The sequence below is a fragment of the Neodiprion virginianus genome, chromosome 2 (genome assembly GCF_021901495.1).
Source record: "Neodiprion virginianus isolate iyNeoVirg1 chromosome 2, iyNeoVirg1.1, whole genome shotgun sequence".
NCBI classification, from domain to species: domain Eukaryota; kingdom Metazoa; phylum Arthropoda; class Insecta; order Hymenoptera; family Diprionidae; genus Neodiprion; species Neodiprion virginianus.
In genome coordinates, this window is record NC_060878.1 from 37,820,023 (window position 1) to 37,840,408 (window position 20,386).

Here is a 20,386-nt window from a genome sequence, read left to right on the forward strand (position 1 = left end):
TGGGGGAAAAATGTCGTACCCCTTTTTCGTAGCACGTAGACAGTCCGATCAGTATTTCGAGCACGCCCTCGAAAACGAGAGGTGGAAGTAAGTTCTCAACTCGCGTAGGTACATGCCTATATACACTGGGACAGAGACTGCGACTCGCAAAGCAAACTTTTGGAAAACTCTTCGGCTCTGCGAGGACGCTCGGTTTGGTGGGGAAAAAAATTAATGGACAGTGAGCCGTTTCGCGAATCCAGTTTTTTCCGTCGAAAGAACTTTCCCCTCGAATTGATCCGTCGCTCCTCGAAGACTGAAAGGAGGGTGACAGAGTCGAAATAACGAGAATCTCGTGCTGGTTAAGTCGTTAAAATTATAATCATCCCGGGTAAAAACTATGTAGAATTATCAGAACGACTCTCGAGTCTTATCTCCGCTCCGCTGCGGTGCTTCGGAATTATTCTTCGGCACGACGAAGCCAAAACGGTGCCCACTTCTCCCTACGAACGGAAGAGAAAAACCCGCCGCCATCATCCCGCCGACTATAGACTCTGCAAATTGAGAGATTCTGCCAAGGGACGCCGGCTTCGAGCTGAATGCAACGCTCGTCATCACGTAGCGACTAGTGAAATTCGTTGAAGAAAGTTCGCGATGTATCTCGTCTCAAGAATTTTCCGGGAACAGTCAGCTTGTCAGAGAGCAAACTCGGTTAAGCTTCGGTAAAGCGACTTACGCCGAACGTGCGGCAATCGGAAAGCTCCTCAAAGCGCCACCAGACGTTCCGCCATCCTGTTCTATCCGGTGTTTCAACTTAACGGCTAATTTCCTATCGCCGTTAACGCGCTCCACGAGACCCTTCACTGTTACTAATCAAGTTAAGAGGCTCGAGTTCGTTTTGCCGAGAACCCGCGAACGGTCCTCGACTCCGCAACGGACCAACAAACCTCCCAAGTATATGAGCGCTCAAGGTAAGCGGCCGCTCTTGACGACAAACGTGGGTCGGGAGAAGAGCGGTGCTCACCAATTTACAAGCTCCCGATGCCTCTTCCACGCAGGCTTTCCTCGATCACTGTTCAACTGGGGTAAGTCAACGGCGCCCTTCCTCGCATCCTTCCATTTACTAACGAACTTTCAATCACGCGGAGTGCTCTTTTCGCGGGAAAGCTCATTTTTCAACTCTCCAAAAACGCAGAAGAATAATGGACACTCGGAATTGCTCGCTTCGATTATTGCTTGAATACCTGTTGAAGAGCTTTTTAGCCCCTTTTCGTAAGGTGAGAGGGGTTTAATAGCTCGGCTCGAAAGGAAATTTTTCTGGTCACTAATTTCGGCCGTTAGGATGGATTCGGAGTAAAGTCTGTTATCTGAATACTCGGAGCACTTTTGTCTAATTATGCGGTGAATCCTACTACGTTTATTGTTTGACATTTTAATTACGGGCTAATGATACTCAATGATCCGCTGATCATGTTGTTATTTATATGTACGAAGAATCAATTTACCAATTAAATTTTTATATTCGATTCTAAGACGTTGAACCTCTCCAGGAAACTCGATGGAAGCTCATTCTTAAAATTGAAAAATGCGAGGACCGTCGAATTTCTTCTCAAGTTCCGCCCTTGACGCAAATTATAATAGCTTGCGTCGAGTTCAAACTAAAGTGTAGAATAAAAGTGAACGAAATGATTTTTGTATAAAAAAAATCAGATCGCGCTCACTCGAGTACAAATACGAAGTGAACTATAACAAGCAACGGATGTAAAAAATTCTTGACTGTGTTACATTATTACCGTAACACAAAAATCAAATTTGATGAGAATTTATTGTCGGTATGGTTTTACTCGCAATGATCATTTCGCTCACAATATTGGAACCTGGTAGTTTGTATTAATAAAATCGTTGAAATTCGTTAAAATTTCTCGGGAATATCCATGATAAGATTTCCCTCAAAGTCCGTGTCAGCTACTGATTTGAATTTATGTGCGTTACTTCAGCCCAAAATTTCACCTCGTCCGGTGCATATGGATATATATGTGTGTATACGTATATATATGAATACGTTTCCTTCGTCGGATTCCGTCACGTTATGTGAAGAAAAGATTCCGTGAGTGACATTACCATAATATTTATAATAAATGAGTAATCGCGGAGTAAGTGTATCTGCAAACGAAAATGAATTATTTCTCCCAGTATGAGTAGCGAATAATACATCTCAGAATAATAAAACAAAAAGAAAATGTTCGTTATTCTTCTCTTTTCGGTACGGCTTTCGACGTTTTCAATTTACATTCCCTTTGTTCATTTTGTCGGTAGTAAGAAAGAGAAAAAAAAAAGGACGACAATAGATCGCTTTTCTTACGTTGTCTTCATCTCGCGACTTTTCCTCTCATTGTTCTCCAAACTCTTCGAAGACACTTAAATGTCCAATAAAAATTGTTTACATTAAAATCACCTCAGACTCGGGACTCGGTCGTGACACTTATAGCTGATGTATTAAAACTCCCGAATTTTTCCTACCCTTCGAGAAATTTCCATATTATTTTATACGTAAGATCTCAAGCTCAAAAGACCGAGTACTTAAAAGCAGGTGGTTCGAATTTTAGACTCAAATAAATATTCTCTCTACGTTCAGCCAGCTGCAGTCAAATATGTGAACATTTGATTACTCTCACGAATTGCAAACACGAGCGAAAGGTAATCGACGTCAAAGGAAAGTCCCTCCAATGTTTCGTGATGAAGAAGCAACCGATCAAAGTTCGAACTAATCAAAGTCGAGCTCAACGCTTCAGTAAACGTACAGACATTTACCGAAGTCGAATATTTCAGCCTTCTGTGTTTTCTAGTCTCGTGAATTCTTTATCCTCGAGATATATATCCAGGACGTTTATAAAATCCGTGAGGTTTTATTTTCGTACTAGTATTGAAAATAACTATAATTTCAATTTTTATCATCAATTGAGTGTTTCTTCGCTAAATTTCGTTAATTACAGTCGTTATTATATTGGTTTAAACGCACGCCCGTATGTTCCGGGTTCAATTTCGGTCACATCCTTGAGGTTTGAATCCCCGTCACACGTTCTCTATAATGTAATAGCGCAAGAGATGTTTAGGCAGGCTAACGAGACCATCTAAGACATTCATCACTCCCACAGGGTATCAAATTTGACTCCACTAATTACGTGGCATACCTACGATTTATCGCGTTACGGACTAATTTTTGTTCACGAATGCACGCGTGGCCGTGATTGTCAGACGTTATTAATTTTCGTCTCACCAGTTATTCGGAATCCCGAACAAACCATTAATAATTCCCCCGCGAATCGAAAGGCGTTCGTGGTTCAATTCACGCTTCATCGTTTCCTACAATTTATTTTCTTTGCGAAAAGTTGTACGATTCTTGGCGTGTTTTCGCACCTGAGCGAATCCTCTGTGGACTTGGTATATATCGGGATCTTCTCTATACCTATATCGATATATACATATATGTATGTGAAAAGGATCACGTCTCGGGTGGAAATCCGCGTTGCCATGATACTGTTGCTGTGGTTACGACGTGGCTCCTGGTGTAGAGGTTTATAAAATCATTTCCTTCTCGGCAACGCCCCAGTTTCGAGTTTGCACGAACTGTTATCCAAGGTTAAGCTTGCTCGATCCGCATCAACGATAAGGGCTGAACCTTATCCCGTTGACCGTTAATTACATCTGGGTAATTATACTCTCGGAGGACCCGGATGTACATATACATTTATATATATACGTACACCCGTTGGCCAAAGCTGCGAAATTGAAGCTGGCGAGCAATCAGAGAAACTCCTCGTGAAGAAATACTTGCTTAAATTTCGGCGGCATTTTCCCCTGGCTATATTAATCGCTGGAATTTTTCATTAAAATTAGTCTGAATCAACGTCACTGTATTACTTTCAATTTTCTTACAATTTCCTGCTTCACTTTTTCGGTGCGAATCTTAATGTATAAAAAAAAAAAAATATGCGTCACGTCATTCCGCAAGATTAATCGCTATTTTGACAAAGATCCATGGATATTTTGCAGGACTTGCACGTTCGCCACGTATTTCAACTTTATCCAGAATAAGTATCGCTCGGTTGTATTTGCACAGATGAGGCTCGTGAAGAAGTTAATCGATGCGATATTAATCACGTGCGTGCCCAGCTTTGTTAGTCTTAAGGCTTGAGGGATGAAAACCGGGAAAATAGGTGGTGGAAGATCGAGGTGAGCCAGCGCTGGACCCTTCATCATCGATTTTGCAGGTTCGATTATGGACTTAAGTTTCGACGGCCATATAAATCAAAGGGTAGACGGCGTCTCGCCATGATCAAAAAAAGAGTCTCATTTTATTCCCAAAGCCGACTTATATCAGCCTGGTTTAACCTGCCGTGGCATAAGGTGTCAATTTGATTTATGATACTCCATTGATACCGTGAAATGAAAAGTTTTCCAACTACACAATCAGCACAAAGCATGACGTGCGTGATTTAATAATATTTTTGTTTATTCGAAGGCTTTCGCGCAGTCGTACAATTCCTCATTTCTATCCCAAATGTATGCTCACCGGAGTAAATTGGCAATTTTCCAACTGGACTGGTATCAACCCAATCAGATCACACGCAGTCAATACAATAAATTTGGTGAGTAATCCGAGATTCGCTGATCAGACTCTCGGTTCGTTACGTAAGAATGTGATATACGTGTAACGGGGGACAAGCAATCCGGGTCCCTTGCCTCTGAGAACGCAGAGCAGAACGGATGATACGCAATAAGATTGGAGTCTCAGCGTGTTTTCTTGTCTTTTCTTTTTTTTTTTCGTTAGGCTTTGCGCAAATTGGAGCTCGCGGAAAGATATTGGGGGGAGGAAAAAGGAGAGAAGAAAGAGAAAAAAAGTTTAATAGCGAGCGCGGCTGGAGCTGAGGCTTTTCAACGAAAGTTTTGCCGAGCCTTCAATCGTCCAGAGTTGAATATTCTCTCACGTTTTATACATAAAAAAAAAAAAAAACAAGGCTGAATAAACCTCTGTGCCGCCATCTCTTTGATACGAGGCAGGATCACGTTCATTCTGAGAAATATACAACGCGCGTGAATAGATTCAACCTTTCACCTTTCGCCCTGAAAACAATCCCAGATTTTTTTATTACAAAATGAAAGGATGAAAGAGAGTATGCGGTTCAAATACAAAAGTTCGGCTGATTATGGTTGACGAAAATACTTTTGCGAAAATTTTGCAAGTCACGACTGAAGTACAGGTTAGTAAAATATTGCACGCAGTTACATGGTAGCATCTTCAGAATTTTGTCATGGTTTTTGAATTTTATTATCATTATCTCATTACAGTTGACGAAACTCTTGAGATACAATAACGGAAATTATCATACTCATACTAATCTGTCTCCTACTCCACAAAACTACTTTCAAATTAACGCGCACGGAGATTAGGACCATCCCGTAAATTAGAAGGTAATCTTCTTCTCTCAGCGCAATTATTCATGTTTATCGAATAATCGAATCACCTCGCATTCCAGACGCCATATTACGCATTGTCTTGGCGTGTAAATGAAAAAATATTTAGTGGACCGCAGTATAAGGTATTTGTCACGCTACGATGCAGCGGTTCTCTGGATCGTAGTTTTTGTGCAACAGTTGGGTAAATTTCTAGGTTCAATATCGTGAGGTGTATAGGCTTAGCAACAGGTGGGTTGCATTCAGGCTCACAATATGCCCCGTTAAAACGGAAACTTTTGAACCGTAATGGTTGGGTATACGCGGATTCTATGTATGTCTAATGCCACTGCGAGTGACTCCAATTAACGTCCGTGAAGATTCTTCGTCCCTAAACTCACGCACTACGAGGTAAAATATCTTGAAGATTTTTCCCATGCCTCAGTTTATGTAAATAATCAGCGTAATGCTCGTATGAATGTCGCAGAATTTCGCCGCCTCAATTTTAACCCTGAAGATATAAAATAAACGATTCTTTTTCCCTTGTATACGTAACTTGAAACATTCGAACTAAAAAAAGAATTGCTTGAACCAATTTTTTGCAAGCAAGTGTGGTTTCGTAATCGAAAAACGCTACTAGAAATGGAAAAATGAAGATACAGATTTGCTAGCCAGAGTTCTGAATGCTTATATAATTTCAAAATTCTCGCAGTGGCGTTATTTCATTAGAAATTGGGACGCAAACGTTCAGCCACTGTTGTAAATCGTCCGCTTTAAAGCTCCCGGTGGAAGTTGCTCTCGTCACGTGAACGATGTGAGTTAAAGCAGCTAGAGAGTAATTGGCACTCTACACCTGAAGCTATGACTGCAATGGTACTTCTGTGTTGTTATTTCACGTGTTTTGTTGCGCCACTTCTGTGCTAAAAGGCGAGCAATTGGTTAGGTGATTCAGTGTAGTTGGATATGTATATTCAGTGATGGACTCACGGGTAGTTACGTCGCATGTTTCAACGATGCACGCGAAGTTTAGGTGAAATCCTTGCAATAAAGCTGATGAAAACTGGTCATGGTTAATTGATTTTATTTAATAGAAGCGAGCTGATCTTAACACCGGCAATTTTATGGATGAAGCGCGAATCGACGCGTTTCACGGTATAATAGGAGCTAAAAATGATGATCAATTAGCGCGGATACTTGAGACGCCTCTCCCAATTTACCTGCAATGAAAACTGCAGGAACGCGTAAATGTGCGAATACCTAAGAACAAGACTGATCTCTTCTGCCACCCTCAATTAAAAGAGGGCTCAAGGAGAATTTTATTTTACACCCGACGGTTTCAAGTCTCAGAAAGTGAACTGTTAATTAACTTCGCGCCCAGTTGTCCCAACGAGCGTACGCACACTCGATTTGTCCACGGAAACTCAACTAAAATGCCAAGAGAATCGTATTTGCCATGTCAGAGTCGACGAGGTTCAATTGACGAGTAATTTTACACCCGCGATATTTTCCCCGTGTGAAGGCGGGGTCAAGGATGTGCGGAATCGAAGCAAAGCCGTCGATATCGACGTGCGGTTTTTACTCCGTGGCGTGGATGGAAAAAGCTTCGGTCTTACTTGTTGCTCCCCGCTTTATCCTTCGGTTTGAAGAACAACCAACGATAGTCCTCACTTGGAGTTTAACCCCCTATTAAATGGTCTGCTTGAATGGTGATTTTTTTATTTTAATCAGGCCTGATTGAAGGACGTTTTCAATATCGGCACAACTTTCTTCTCGGTTTCTGTATGAAAAAAAATTTATTTCATTTATCGCGATTTCAGGGTTTTTGGGAAACTTGCGATGCTCGGAGCATATTTCTTTGCTATTTCACGTGTATGGTCAATCTTGGAAAAAATTTGATCCCGCTTTCTTCTCGTACCTCGTACGGATTTTCGAACGCAGCGCGGTAATAGATACTTCAGACTGTGGAAGGTTAGGCAGAATCATTGAGGAAGCAATTTCCTGTCAATTTCCCGGGAAGTATGGAGAAACGATAACGGAGACAAAACCTGCCGCAATACACAGACATGTGTGATTGTACTGTGGACAACGGTTGATAGCTTTCAAACTGGTTTTAAATTCGCCATCAATTGTCGTATTGTGATACATTGACCTTAGAAGAATGAGAATGCGAAATTGACCTCGAGTAATTAATTCCAACGATACGGTATCGAAAGCAGAAAAATTCTTCTAATTAGCATGTATCGATTCTTATTCTTTCGCCATTCTGCTCTCCAAGCTGCTCCAACGGTGAAAAGATTGGCCTTCGCAAATTCGGAAAGCGGAGTAAATATTCACAACTGCATCCCACCTTAACTTTGATCCTTCCACATGAGACTTAAATTTTGTTAAAGTTTTTAATTAAAATTTTCAGATCAACGCGATATTTACGGCCTGTAAAATCAGATACCTATCATAATCGCAACCACCGCACGTTTCGTTCGCTTTAAAAATTCACGAGAGAGATTTCCCGCATTCACCGTACCATTTGTCATTATTTTCATTTATAACCGTATCCTGTCAACTTGAAATCCCGAGTTTCAACCAGATTCCAATTTCTCTTTGGCGCGAGGAGGAATTTTCACGAATCGCTGCCTAATAATTCAGCCACCGAAAACTCTCGAGCATCGCTTGTGTATTATATACATGATTGTTCGTGAAAACTTTGGGGTTGCTAAATCTGACTGTTACTTTAGGACAGTGGAAAAGTGCCGGATGAGTACATCGCGTCCTCGATCCCCGAGCTTACGTTTGGGTTCAGAACATCACGCGCATCTGCCGCCGAATCCCGAATCCCTTATCTCTAAACTGATCCTCGGACTAAGGGAACATTTAGGGGGAAGGTTTCCGACCCTTGTTAGAGGTCGCGAAGACCTTTCGGAATACGCTGTAGCCTTCTCGATTTCCGCGTAGCTCGCCCACTCGCGTAAGAATCAATTGCAAATAACATGTGCAGAAAATAACAACGCGTTGTTCGTTTTGCTTTTCCCTTTTTTCATTCGCGAGCAGACTGAAAATATCACACGGACATATATGAAGAAGGGGAAATTGAAAATGATCTGCATTTTTGACATTCCTGATGGATTGCGATCAAATATTTCCCCGAGGTGTTCTCGCTCCGTTTCCCATTCTTCGATCCCACGGGAGTCGAGACCTCATATCGGATTGTATGTGAAATTCTTTCTATCAAGGAATGCCGAGTGGAAATTTCCTCGCCGGGTGAATTAATGAAGTTCGCCTCGTGGGCGGTGCTGGGCTGCTGCAGAAACGGCGTAACGCAATTTATGCGATACAAGCTATGCATGTGTGAGTAGAAAGATCGCGTAGACTCGGTGTACTTGCATGAAAGTCAATACTAGCGCGGTACATTCGCGTAAGAAATTATTCCTGTGCAAACGGAGGACAGAAGATAGAACGCAAGGTACGATTTGCAAGCTAATTCTTTTAATTTTTCTCGAGCTAATGTACGCCCGGTGAAAGAAAAAAAAATACTCGGGATATCTGAACGTAATTTGGAATGCTTTGAACTAACGCAGAGCGCTTTTTATCCGGAATTCATGAATATCTGGATGAAAATTGCAGTGTGTGACATCTTGTTTCTTTTACAGCGGCTTCATCGCCTTTTCTTTTTGTGAGCTTGAATCCGCAAAGCTTTTGACGAGCGTCTTCTTTACAACGGAGCTTTCAAACAGAGTCAGCTCAATTTTCACCTGATGCGAATCGTGACTTTCACGGCAAACGGAGAATGCCAAAGCGAACTTTGCAGCAATTTTTCCAATCGACGCAGGTCCGCATAGCACGTGGATCTGAGTTACGTATATTGGATAAACGTGACTTGATATTCGCTGAACGTGTTAACCGACTACGAACGAAACTCTGGCGCAGCTCTCGGATTACAGAAACTCGTTGAGTCGCAAAGTTACAACAACCGTTTCTCACACGAGAAACGAATACCCATAATTCACCTATAAGATTCCTGACTGTTCGGCTGCTGTACAGAGCTGCAACAATAAAAATAATAGCTGCACTCTTGTAGCCCAGATTTATTCAAATGAGAATTCTGAAAATTACTACTCGGTCACGATATTTCTGAAACACTTGTTCCGTTTATTGCATTATGAAAAGTGAATAAAGGAAACATGAAAGGGGAACTAAAGAAGGCGACCAGAGCTTCACTCGGACTCGATCGATACGGACGTGAAAACGAATAGAAAAATTTTCAATTACCTTCTGTTTATTGGACGGAATGTACAGAACCCTTATTTGATCCATCACGGTCGCTTGGTATCACCGCTTTCACAACTCGACCCACTATTAATCCACCCGTGAATTTTATCATCTGCGTTGATAACGCGATGAGATCTTTCCCACCCTTCCAAATCAATTCCCATTCATGAAATGAACAACCCGTGACTTGGTCGTCTTTCATCAGGCTCGATTCAGCCGTTATCTCAGTTTCGAGATGTCACCCAGCCCGTTTAACGACTCGTGGAAATGGTTTTAATTCTCGGACAAGAGGCTTAAACCCGAATATGATCAAGCCTCGAAACGGGGCTGCAGGAGAGAGAGAGTCCTGGTTTTAACAAATCAATGAACCAGCTGCAGAGTCCCATCCTCGATCGTTGTCAAGTGACGTGGATCGCTGAGTCTGCACAGTTTAACGGCATCGATTACCGCTCGAATCGATCATGCAATCCAATCCACACGATTCAAGCCTCCCGCTCTCCCGCGTAATCTCTGAATCGCCGAAATCATCGGGCATTAAACGATGTTGAAAACAACGAGGAAGAATGGGCGTGGGTACGGGATTTCACTCCGAATTAGCGACAACTCACAGGGGAATTAATCGAGGCCATTTCAGGAAGAACCAGGGATTAAACAATCTTCCATATTTCGTGAAAGATTGTGCGAAGCGAAATCACAAAGGTGCTGAAAAGATGTCGCGTTAAAGAGCCTCGTCGTTTACTCCTGCAGCAGAAGGTTGTTTGGGAAAAGCTGGCTTACTCATTCGTCATCGCAGGATAATTCGGGACAGCTCTGAAAGGATATTGTATCAAAGTCGGGAGAAGAATATAAGGAAAGTAATGGACGGGAAGACGAGACTTCACGATACGGAGTTTTTGGTTACTCCACGTACTGCAAGAATGAGAAAAGTTCCACACCAAGTCTAGCCCGGGTTTCGAGTTTTTCTACTTTCGCCAACTTCTCGCTACGGTAAAGTACACACGTTCGGTAAGATCAGGGACACACAAGAACGCGAATGACTATCAAGCCTTTCATTTCTTCGCCACGGTAGAGAGATTACCTCTTCGGCTCATGTTACATTTTTCTTTACTCGGACGCATGGTTTCACGCCGCTGTGCTTTTCATTTGGTGAAAAATTACCTCCCATTTGCGACGGCGCATCAGTGACGGATATCCAACCCTGAACGAGGGCGTCAGAGATACTTGGAGTCATTTTTTATTGAAAATTTAAGGGGTCTGGAATCTAGTTTGCGATACAGAGAATCCGCGATCCGTCACCGAGAGAAATTTTTAGTTGCGATCGCCACACATTCCTTGACTGATTTGATTTATCACCACTGCCGAAAAACATAACGCTGGATACTAAATGACAATTAGTCTTGTAATCGTTCTTTTTGATTGTCGTTACTGTTACTATATTTCTTTGTAACTGTAATCGCAGGAAATAGTTACTTGCACCTTGGTTCTTAGGAATTTCAACAGTGTCCAAACAGTTGTTGTAACGTTACCTATTTTACTCAAATTTTCTAGTTGCTACAGCAAACGGAACTCTTTTCAATACGGTTATATACTTAATTCCATAGTCCACAGTAAAAATTCTTCTTACTTTTCACATCCCAAGACGTATATGTTGTCTACGTTTTTTATCCGCAACTCCAGACATCGAAAAAAAGGGTCGGGAGAGAGTGAAAGATAGATGGATATAGGATTGTTTTTTCACCCTGCCCAGCAAGAACTTGAAATTCTTCCAAAACGACGATTTTTTCGTGAATTGGAAAGGCAAAGAACTTATAATCTACAGATTCAATGCAGAATTCGTAAATATATTGCACTCATATATTCTACTTGTTCTTCATCTATCAGAGCATGATACTAAGTTATATAATTGGAAATTTCAATGGAAGGGTGAAATTCAACGAATCGTAATCAATCAATTTTCGGTGACATGTCCAGTATGCGACTCAGATCATCTGTAATTTTCAATCACTGTCCCGAGAGACAGAAATTGAGCATTACGGTGCAAAATTTCTGTAGGTATGTCAATTGTGAAGAAAATAAATACAGCTCCTCCAGAAATTCTACGTTGTAAAATACGAGCGCTGGAGGACAGAGTGAAAATGGGATATAAAAAACGGAGGAGTGAGAAAAAGTTGAGGGTACAATAGAGTGCACGTTATATACTATAATGTTATGTACCTACCCGTTGGCCTGGAATTTCGAGGGTTTTATTGCGGTTTGGAATGTGAAAGCTTGAGCTCGGGAAAAGCTTGACGAAAATTAAATTTTATTTAGGCGGTGGAATCGCGGGAAAACGATCGTCGAGCTGAATGATCGGGCGACGAAACGTGTTTTCGCTCTATACCCGGGACAAAAAAAAACGTAAGTACATCTACATCTTCGGTGTTTACCCGGTATAAACACGATAGCAAACATGGTCGATAATATTCGATATGCGAGCGGTAAAAAAAACACCGAGCAAACAAGTCGTGATACCCATACGTATATTTCAGGCACAGCTGATAACCGCAGTACACATTCTGGATTTGGGATACCCGAAAAGGAAACAAAGAACAAGGGCGAATACAAAAACGGGAATGCCCATTCTTTATACTACGAACACAGCTACGTGTAATCCATGCGGAGACCAAATGTATAATTTGGAATTCAAATTAAGTTTTCTACGTTCGCATTTTCCGCGTGCCGATTCGGAACGGAAGGGAAAAAGCGTAATACAGTTGATTGGTATTGTTCGGAGAAAAAATCGATGCGCTTGTTACGTGCTTCTAGAGAAAAACTCGATACCGTGTAGTGGAATTGAGTCGGAATCCGACGATCGGTGAGTAAGAGTCCGGCAATATTTGATACAGAAAATAAACTGAGAAGAGAGTAACGGAGAAATATAACGCAAGAGATTCACTCTCGCAATAGGCAGTAGCGCGGAGTTCGATGTCAGGCTTATAAATTTGAGAGAGGCTTCGACGATCGCGTTTCCAGGCAAGCATTTGTCGTCTGCCGATACGATATACGTTTCGGAGAAGTAAAGTGATGGAAAAAACCACACCGACGCCACCCCAATAATTTATTTACCAAACCGTTATACGAAGATGTGCCATTTCAATCCAATTCACAAATTCATCGCGTTCAGTTCTGCGTGCATACATGTGCTAAAATTCAAGAGTGGCTACATCGCGCGAAATGCTGAAACACCTTAGAAACGCGCTATTCACACCTCGCTAACACTTTGCATGAATTGTACAGTGACGGAAAAAACCAAACTAATTTCCGAAACACAATGAAACGCGGTTACGTATTTTCTCAGCCACTTAAATGCTTGCTTTTGCCGTCGGCTTAATCGCACGAGCTTGCAACGCGTGTTGACAGGTTAATGGCTTCACCTGCCCTCTGCACACACGTCTTTGAGGGTGTGACGTGTACCCCCTAATAATTGTTACTTGGAATTGTACCCGACTGTTGCAACACAACGCAAACGCTGCTACGTCAGCGCTCCGTCTATAGGAACCAACTCTTGTTACCGAATCCAAATTGCACGCCATGGACTTTTCATGTAGTTTCAACTACCGAAAAGCACCTTCAAAATCTTCCCTGTCTATTGTTTTTTTTTTTTTTTCTCATTTGTCAGTATAGATTGGCAGACTTGTTCCTTGTTCATAAGAAATTATAACAGAACAGTGTTACATTTGATACTGAAGAAGTTAACGAGATGTATACAAATATTTTCAACAGTCTGGACACGCAGGAGGGCAACAAACGCTACCCAAACGATCAATCATATCAGCCGAAGACTGCTAATTAACGCAAGGCGTCAACCATGTCAACACTTGCTTGTCATTAGTCTGAACTTCAAGTCACGCATACGGTAGCGAAATTCCGTTGCACGCAGAGAACCGTAATGTATAAAATAGTTTTCAAAGGGTAAACCTACAATTTCACACCATTCTTTATAGGCAGCTCATCATCGGAGGGGTGGTTAATTACAACCCACTCAATTCAATTAAACAATGTGCCTGAAAAGTTGAACCGTAAATACGATCCCCTCAGATTGCCAAACAAATTTCCGGTTGGGTTTCACTTGCTTTAATTAATACCGAAAAGTTAAACTTTCCGGACTCCTTAGTTTACATGTAGAATAATCGGATCGCAATCAGACGTAAAGAGAGGTGGATTATTTATGACAAGTTCCGCACTGTTTCACTCGCAAAAAAATAGTCAGTGGAAAGTTTATTAATTGCACCTTTTTGGCAAGTCTGACGCTCTTGTCGCGAAACCCTTGTAAAGTATCAATTCTCTCCAAGGTCACATCCTCGATCCTCGTGCGCGTGCAAGGGAAAAAATTGTTCGCATCAGACTGGGCGGTACCACAGCTTCCAATATATTTTCGCGAGAAGTTTTCGGTTGGCTAACACAAAAGGTTCCCATCAGCTTGCTGACCCGGGTTTTCCCTAGCTTTATGAATATACCGAGCCCGCCAGTCTCGGTGATTTTTGAATTATGTTATGCAAATTTCAAATTGCCGAGGCACCCAACTTGTAGACATCTGCACGACGCTCCTGCATGTATACGCATGTATGATTGTGCCTGTCTTTACATAGATAAATAATCAAGGGCGTACATCTATATACATAGGATGCAAATCTGAGTAAAGTATACACTTTGCAGGCGGGTAGAAATGACGCTCTGGATTAAAGCTAGGGAAATACAAGGCAAAGGTCCAATCTTCACGAGTCAGTATCAAGCGGATTTCATTATTTCCCGGTTTTGTACAGAATGGCAAAATTGACAATCGCAAAATAGGAAAACTCCCTTATCTTACCCTATTCGCCTGGTTAGAGTAATTAATGCATACCGCGATTGGGAAATTCTTAATTATTACCCAAGTTAGGGTGGAGTTCTAATCCCTACTTGTATGAGAAGTAAGTACGGCTGCTTATTCAATCTCTCGGATCGTAAATGAACGCGTGAAGAAACATGTCAACTCAACCTCGTGATCGTTATTGGAAAAATTGATTGATCAACGAAGCAGTATAATTTAGCGACGGATGAAAATTTGTCGGTAATTAAGATGCAATTTTAGACGATCACGAGTTTTAATATTTTTTCATTGTTTTTCAAATAGTCGTTGATCCATCATCCTAGCCAGCCTAATGAAAGCTTCTAGATGCATTTAAATTCGAACGGGCGCGGAATTCAACCGGCTTGAAACGTTTCTCGAGTACCTGACAACGAAATGAGATGAAAAGACGTTTTTTAAGGACAAGCAGAGCGGCAGTAAAATACTATCTGCACTAATTTCGAAGCGAAATAATTGCGGTGCGCGCTTGCATGATTGCATGTGGGAGCGTCTTTGGCTGTAAGGAAGAAGCTTGAAACATCGATAACATTTTATTTCAAACTTACCCGACGCATAACGCGAAGCGAAAACGAAGATGTCTTCATTTTGGTCGTAATCCTGGCAAACTGGAATACTTTATAAACACGGTGCCTGTTGCTTATCTAGTACCAAAGAGACGGCTGGTTCTGAGACCGATATTATCCCCGTGAAAAATCTCCCGAGCTGTACAGTATGGTAATACGTTCTATATAATTTGGAACTAATAACCAACGGAGAATTCGTAGAATGAAAAAGAATCCTGTCGACTCGGAGTAATTGAGCCTTCAGACTAATTTCCGGAATCCTTATTCGCCCTCACTACAGGCGGTCGAACGGCTTTTTGCGGCGCGGTTTTGGCTGCCCTTTTAATGCCCCCTGACCACCGAGCACCTCGCTGCCACGTTGATCGCCGGAAGAAAAGCTCGGCTCTCCAGTTCGCGACGTTATTCACCAACCAAAGACGAAATGAAGAAGAGGAAAATCGGGATGCACGGATCTAGACGCGACTACCAGGCGTCTGATGCTCCACAACCGGCGGCTTCCACTCCTTGGGAGCGGACCTCCCGTCGTCGTCGAGCTTTCGCGCACGCTCACCAGCTCAAGGACCGTTGTCAGGGCCGAGCTTACGGACAGAAGGGCCACTATTAATCACCCATAATTACTCCGAGGTGAGATATAATTATCATCCACTTTTTGCCGATGAAATCTCCTGTAAACACTTGACAGAAATCGATGTTGCATCGGTGTCTACCATTTCGGAATTTACTATGCGAAGTACTTTTCAAGATCGCACCGCACAGATACCGTCCCGCCTTTGATGCGTCATGTTCGAGGATTCGTATTCTCAATTAGACTCGATACTCGCACAATTTATTGGAACTTGTACAACGCATCGAGGTATAGACTCACGGTGAGATATTAATTTTGCGCAATCAAGAGGCCCTTAGTTACAGACCATTGAAGTCCTTGGTTTAGAATTTATCCAGTCATTGACTGTTGAATTTGAAATAGGTACACTATATACATTATTTCGGCGAATCCATTCTGCAATCCAGTCAATTTTTTTTTAGACTCAACTCCAACAAGATCGCTCCAAATGTAGGTAGATTAGCCACCGTGTACCAAGGGTTCGTACTCAAGTAATTCATGCCGCGGTGAGCTGCTCTCTCAACTTGATATTTAAATAATGGTTAAAGTTAGTTGGCGGTAGCTATATTTCTACCATGAATTCGCCCCGTCGACGACGGTGAAAAGTCTCGGGGCTCTATTTGACCCCGCGAAGTTTTAACTTCTTGGTCTCTTACCGTTTTAACCCTTTGAACCCAATAGAGGACTGAATTTAAAGTGTTTACTATTTGTGCAAAGCAAGCGCCGTTCAAAATCGAGGTTACGAACGCGCGGATACTTGATTCGTTTGAATATTAATATTGCAAAACGCCGTGTTTAAAATACTTTCGAAATGTCAAGAAATCCGATTCGCCTGAAGTCACCCGTGAAGTCGCATATTCTTTATTAACTTACAGGATTATAATTCCTTAGAAAACGGCCATGCTTGAAATAGCACGAGAATGCTTTGGTTTTTTTTTTTTTTGTGTAATTTTTTCTTGTACGTGCTTTCAAATTCTCCGAACTTTTCCCACATTACTGTGACTAGACAAGTGCAGCGAAATTTCTACAATTGCCAAGTTTCATACCGAGCAGACTGATGCTGTTAATCTTGCAGTTCGGTCAACAAATTTCTAGTAATTTATCCAGTTTATTCCCTAGACGAGACATTCTGAAACTGTAGCAATTAGATTTCATTACATCGTAAATTGCAGTTGTCTGACCAAGTCCAAAGCACTCGTACCTATTCCGCACAGCGAGCAAATCGGGGACCTCCAAACGAAACATTCTAACCTGAATAACGCAGAGATGAAACTAGTTGGCTATTACTTGCTAATTTAAACTCCATCGGAATAATGCGGAAAGGTTGAGGTGTGTAAAAGTCGGCATTCGAGAAGAAATAAAACCTGTAAATTAGTTGGCGTACTCTTGCTGATCGAATAAATCATGTTGTGAAATTTCTGCTTTATGGTGCTTTAGATATAGGAAAATACGATCAGCTGCTTGCAGTACCGCGATAATTGCTTCATGCGTATAATATCTGCGGCAAAGTTTTGCGAAAGAAGAGCTTCCAGAAAAGTTTACGATCTCGCAGACCCTGCGCTGCGTCCCTCGGTAAGTGCCTGCAATTTTCTTCCCCGTCGATTTAAATTACCTCCCCGGGAGTCGTGTTATCAACAAATTACGGTATAGCGCTCCGGTTGCCGTCGTCACGTCTGCGCCAGCTTTCAAACTTTATGGCTTTGTTTTCCTGTAACAATTCTACCCTGACATCAACGGTAGTTCGAATTTATTCACGTGGTGTGAAACATTTTTTATAATTTAGCATAAGCGATTATTCGTATTCTCGTTCGATTAGCGTTGAATATTTTTACGTAGCCATAGGAGACGAATCATTTGGGACTTTAGTTTTTCTGGAAATAAAAACTATCGTTGATCGTCAAGCTTGCTGTACTGATACGAATAATTGGATTTCAGAAATATGATTGCGCAAATGGCAAGAATACGGGATGATTGATGAAACCAATACAAGCTTCCCTTATCTGATGAGATAAAGCCGTGGATCCTTGGCGAATACTCTTCTCTTGAGCTTGACTGTGGTAGCAAAAAACCAAGAAAATCATATACATAACCATGTATACTTTGATCCTTTGGAGTAAACTTCATCAGATGTGCGAAAAAAGAAAGGCGAAATCGAAATATGCTTCGGCGGCATCGCGACGCCACCCAATCGCTTCTATAGGCATCGTCTTAGTTCACCGTATTCTTTTTGGGATGCTGTTATTCTAACTTTCACTTTCATGCATCGCCCGGTCAGTCGGGTTTCAAATTTACGGAGTAAGTTCGGACGTACGTATGGAAAGAAGGGATTCCTTCACATCGGTGCTCTAGCCGATTTGTCTTCTGAAAAACGGAGACAATCAAAGTTGTTCACTGACTTGGGATATGTGATTTTCTCCAAAGCCTTAACAGCAACCAAAATTGTATCTTATCCATAGTGAGTAATTAACTAATTCGAATTGTTACAAGAAACCTGCAGAGCAACTGAATTTGTAAGAAGTGTAGCACGGTTCATTTCGCACTTTTTTTAAAATAATTTAGAATCGCTCATGTAAGATTTCATTATTGTTTCGAGTCAGTTCAATCATTTTCTTTCTCAACTTGCAGGTCGATAGGCGTATTTTATGTGTATGAACGGTGTGTGAATGCACGTGTTGTTTCCGTCCTCTTTTTCTTTGTTCATCCTGAAATAACTAGTCCTTCCGACAAGGCTTTCTTTGAATAAATCTATGAGACTCATTAGTCCGATGCAAATAATAAGATTGTGTGTTAAAAATTTCATTTCGTTAACCCGTATCCACGTTTAAATTATAATTGTCTCATTTCTTCACGGTTCTGCATTTACTCACAAAATTTTAGATCTTTACATGCTCGTTCTCAGAGCCTGAACATGTTTAAGGGGCTAGGGTCAGTTGGGAGGACAAAAAAATCGCCTTATTGCTGTTTTTCTTATGGCGGCTGGCTTATTTATTCCCACAACAGGATTTTTTCAATGAAATAATACATGTTTCCAAAAGTTACAATAATTTTTTCAAGACAAAATATTGATTTGCAGCGGGGTTTGAGCGGTCTCCGAGATGTCGAAAGAATGACGGTTTACGGTGTTCACAGCTGCTCAAGACTGGATCATCTGTAATCAAACATTTTTGTGGGATCATTAGGAATAGAAAACTGCTTTGTGAATCACAGGTAAGTGGAAGCGCAATGTTGTTCCAAGTCATCAAAGACATTAAATATGTAAATACATGTATAACGAAATTTTTGTTGCAGAGAAGTTTCATCACATAATGACTACAGTCAAACCAAAAATGGCGTTGTGCATGGCGATTAAGTGAAGATCAGCTACCAATTTTCTCATCTCCAAGACCAATTGAGTTGAAGAATAAATTTGAACAATAATTACCTTTCAACTTTCGAATACTCTTACGTATCCTGGAAAAACTCTGCCTGGTCCGTTTCACCTAATACGTCATGTAATTTAAATCAAGAGAAATACTGAGAAAACTTTCATTGTTCGGATCTAACTCTTGATGCATTGCTCGCAGCGTATTCGGATTCAGATTACGCGCAATCGATTCCTCTCGCAAAATTACATCTATGTAGCGCGTCAAAGAATAAATTGCAGCATTATTCATATTCGTCGAAATTTTGTTCTAAAATTCGGAGAAGTTGGCCTGACTTTCTCCGCGATTTTTGTTACAAAAAATTTTCATCCCTGTACCTATTCATACCACTATTCTTAGACTAACTCGACTTCAAGTATTCCAAAAACAGCGTTCAAATCATTTTGGAATCAAGACTGATAAAATACTAATGAAATATGGGGAAATTAATTTATTCATTCATTTTGATGCAGGTTAAATTAAACACTAACAACACAATAACATACGGTATACATCGTACCATGCAAAGTTGCGCTGCGCTTAGACGCAAACCAGAACTCGAACTATACTTACTAAGTAAGACCTTGACTATCTGATATAATATTTTTCATCTTCTACTTAAAATTAGGTATAATGCACTCCTGTGTCCTGTTACGATAATTAGAATTATTGGGTAATGTTAAATCATACTTTTGCATTCCCGTTTATCTTTCAATATTATACCGTTTGGTAACTAGTTGAATTACTACACACTGACACAAACACTTGTATTCGAAGAAGTAATATTGAATAAACAGCTGGAACTTAAAGGCTATGAAGTCGTGATTTTTCTGTTTCACCTTTTTGAAAATCATGTGCAGATTTGATGTGTTTTTGCGACGATTTTTGACCCAATGTTGGATGAGGTTAACCATACACTTTTTAGAACCTGGAATATTTCCCACAATTCGTGGACTGATGAGACCTTAAGGCATGCAAAGAAGACACCTTGAACAACGTTGGATCATTAGCCATACAGTAGAAAAATGAATGATCGTTTTGAAGTTGTAACTACTGATCAGTTGCTCAGATCGGGAATCGGGTTGATTAATTCGACCCGCAAAAACTTGGAAAGCGCATCAGAAGAAGTTGAGGAACTACGAAGTAAACACAAGTGGCTATGAAGAATCGCAAAAATCTGTCGTTTTCAGCTGTAAGTCATGAACGGTTGCTCGCAACGTATTGGAACTGGGCT

The 20,386-nt window shown here is 41.2% G+C and overlaps 1 protein-coding gene and 1 long non-coding RNA gene across 3 annotated transcripts in view; one reads left to right on the forward strand and one right to left on the reverse strand.

Moving 5' to 3' along the window:
- Positions 1-15,280, reverse strand: part of LOC124298882 (neo-calmodulin-like) — a 102,455-nt gene extending 87,175 nt beyond the window's left edge. The window contains exon 1 of the mRNA XM_046751469.1: positions 15,130-15,280. Coding sequence (XP_046607425.1) covers positions 15,130-15,168 — 39 coding nt within the window. The 5' untranslated portion in view covers positions 15,169-15,280. The remainder of the gene's footprint in view (positions 1-15,129) is intronic.
- Positions 1-19,909, forward strand: part of LOC124298886 (uncharacterized) — a 68,745-nt gene extending 48,836 nt beyond the window's left edge. The window contains exons 1-3 of one of the 2 annotated variants that reach the window (XR_006906909.1): positions 15,405-15,771; positions 18,825-18,958; positions 19,040-19,909. This is a non-coding gene — a long non-coding RNA (uncharacterized LOC124298886). Of the gene's footprint in view, positions 1-15,404; positions 15,772-18,824; positions 18,959-19,039 lie in introns of those variants that run through there. The other variant, XR_006906910.1, reaches the window with a different exon arrangement.
- Positions 19,910-20,386: the final 477 nt, after the last annotated feature.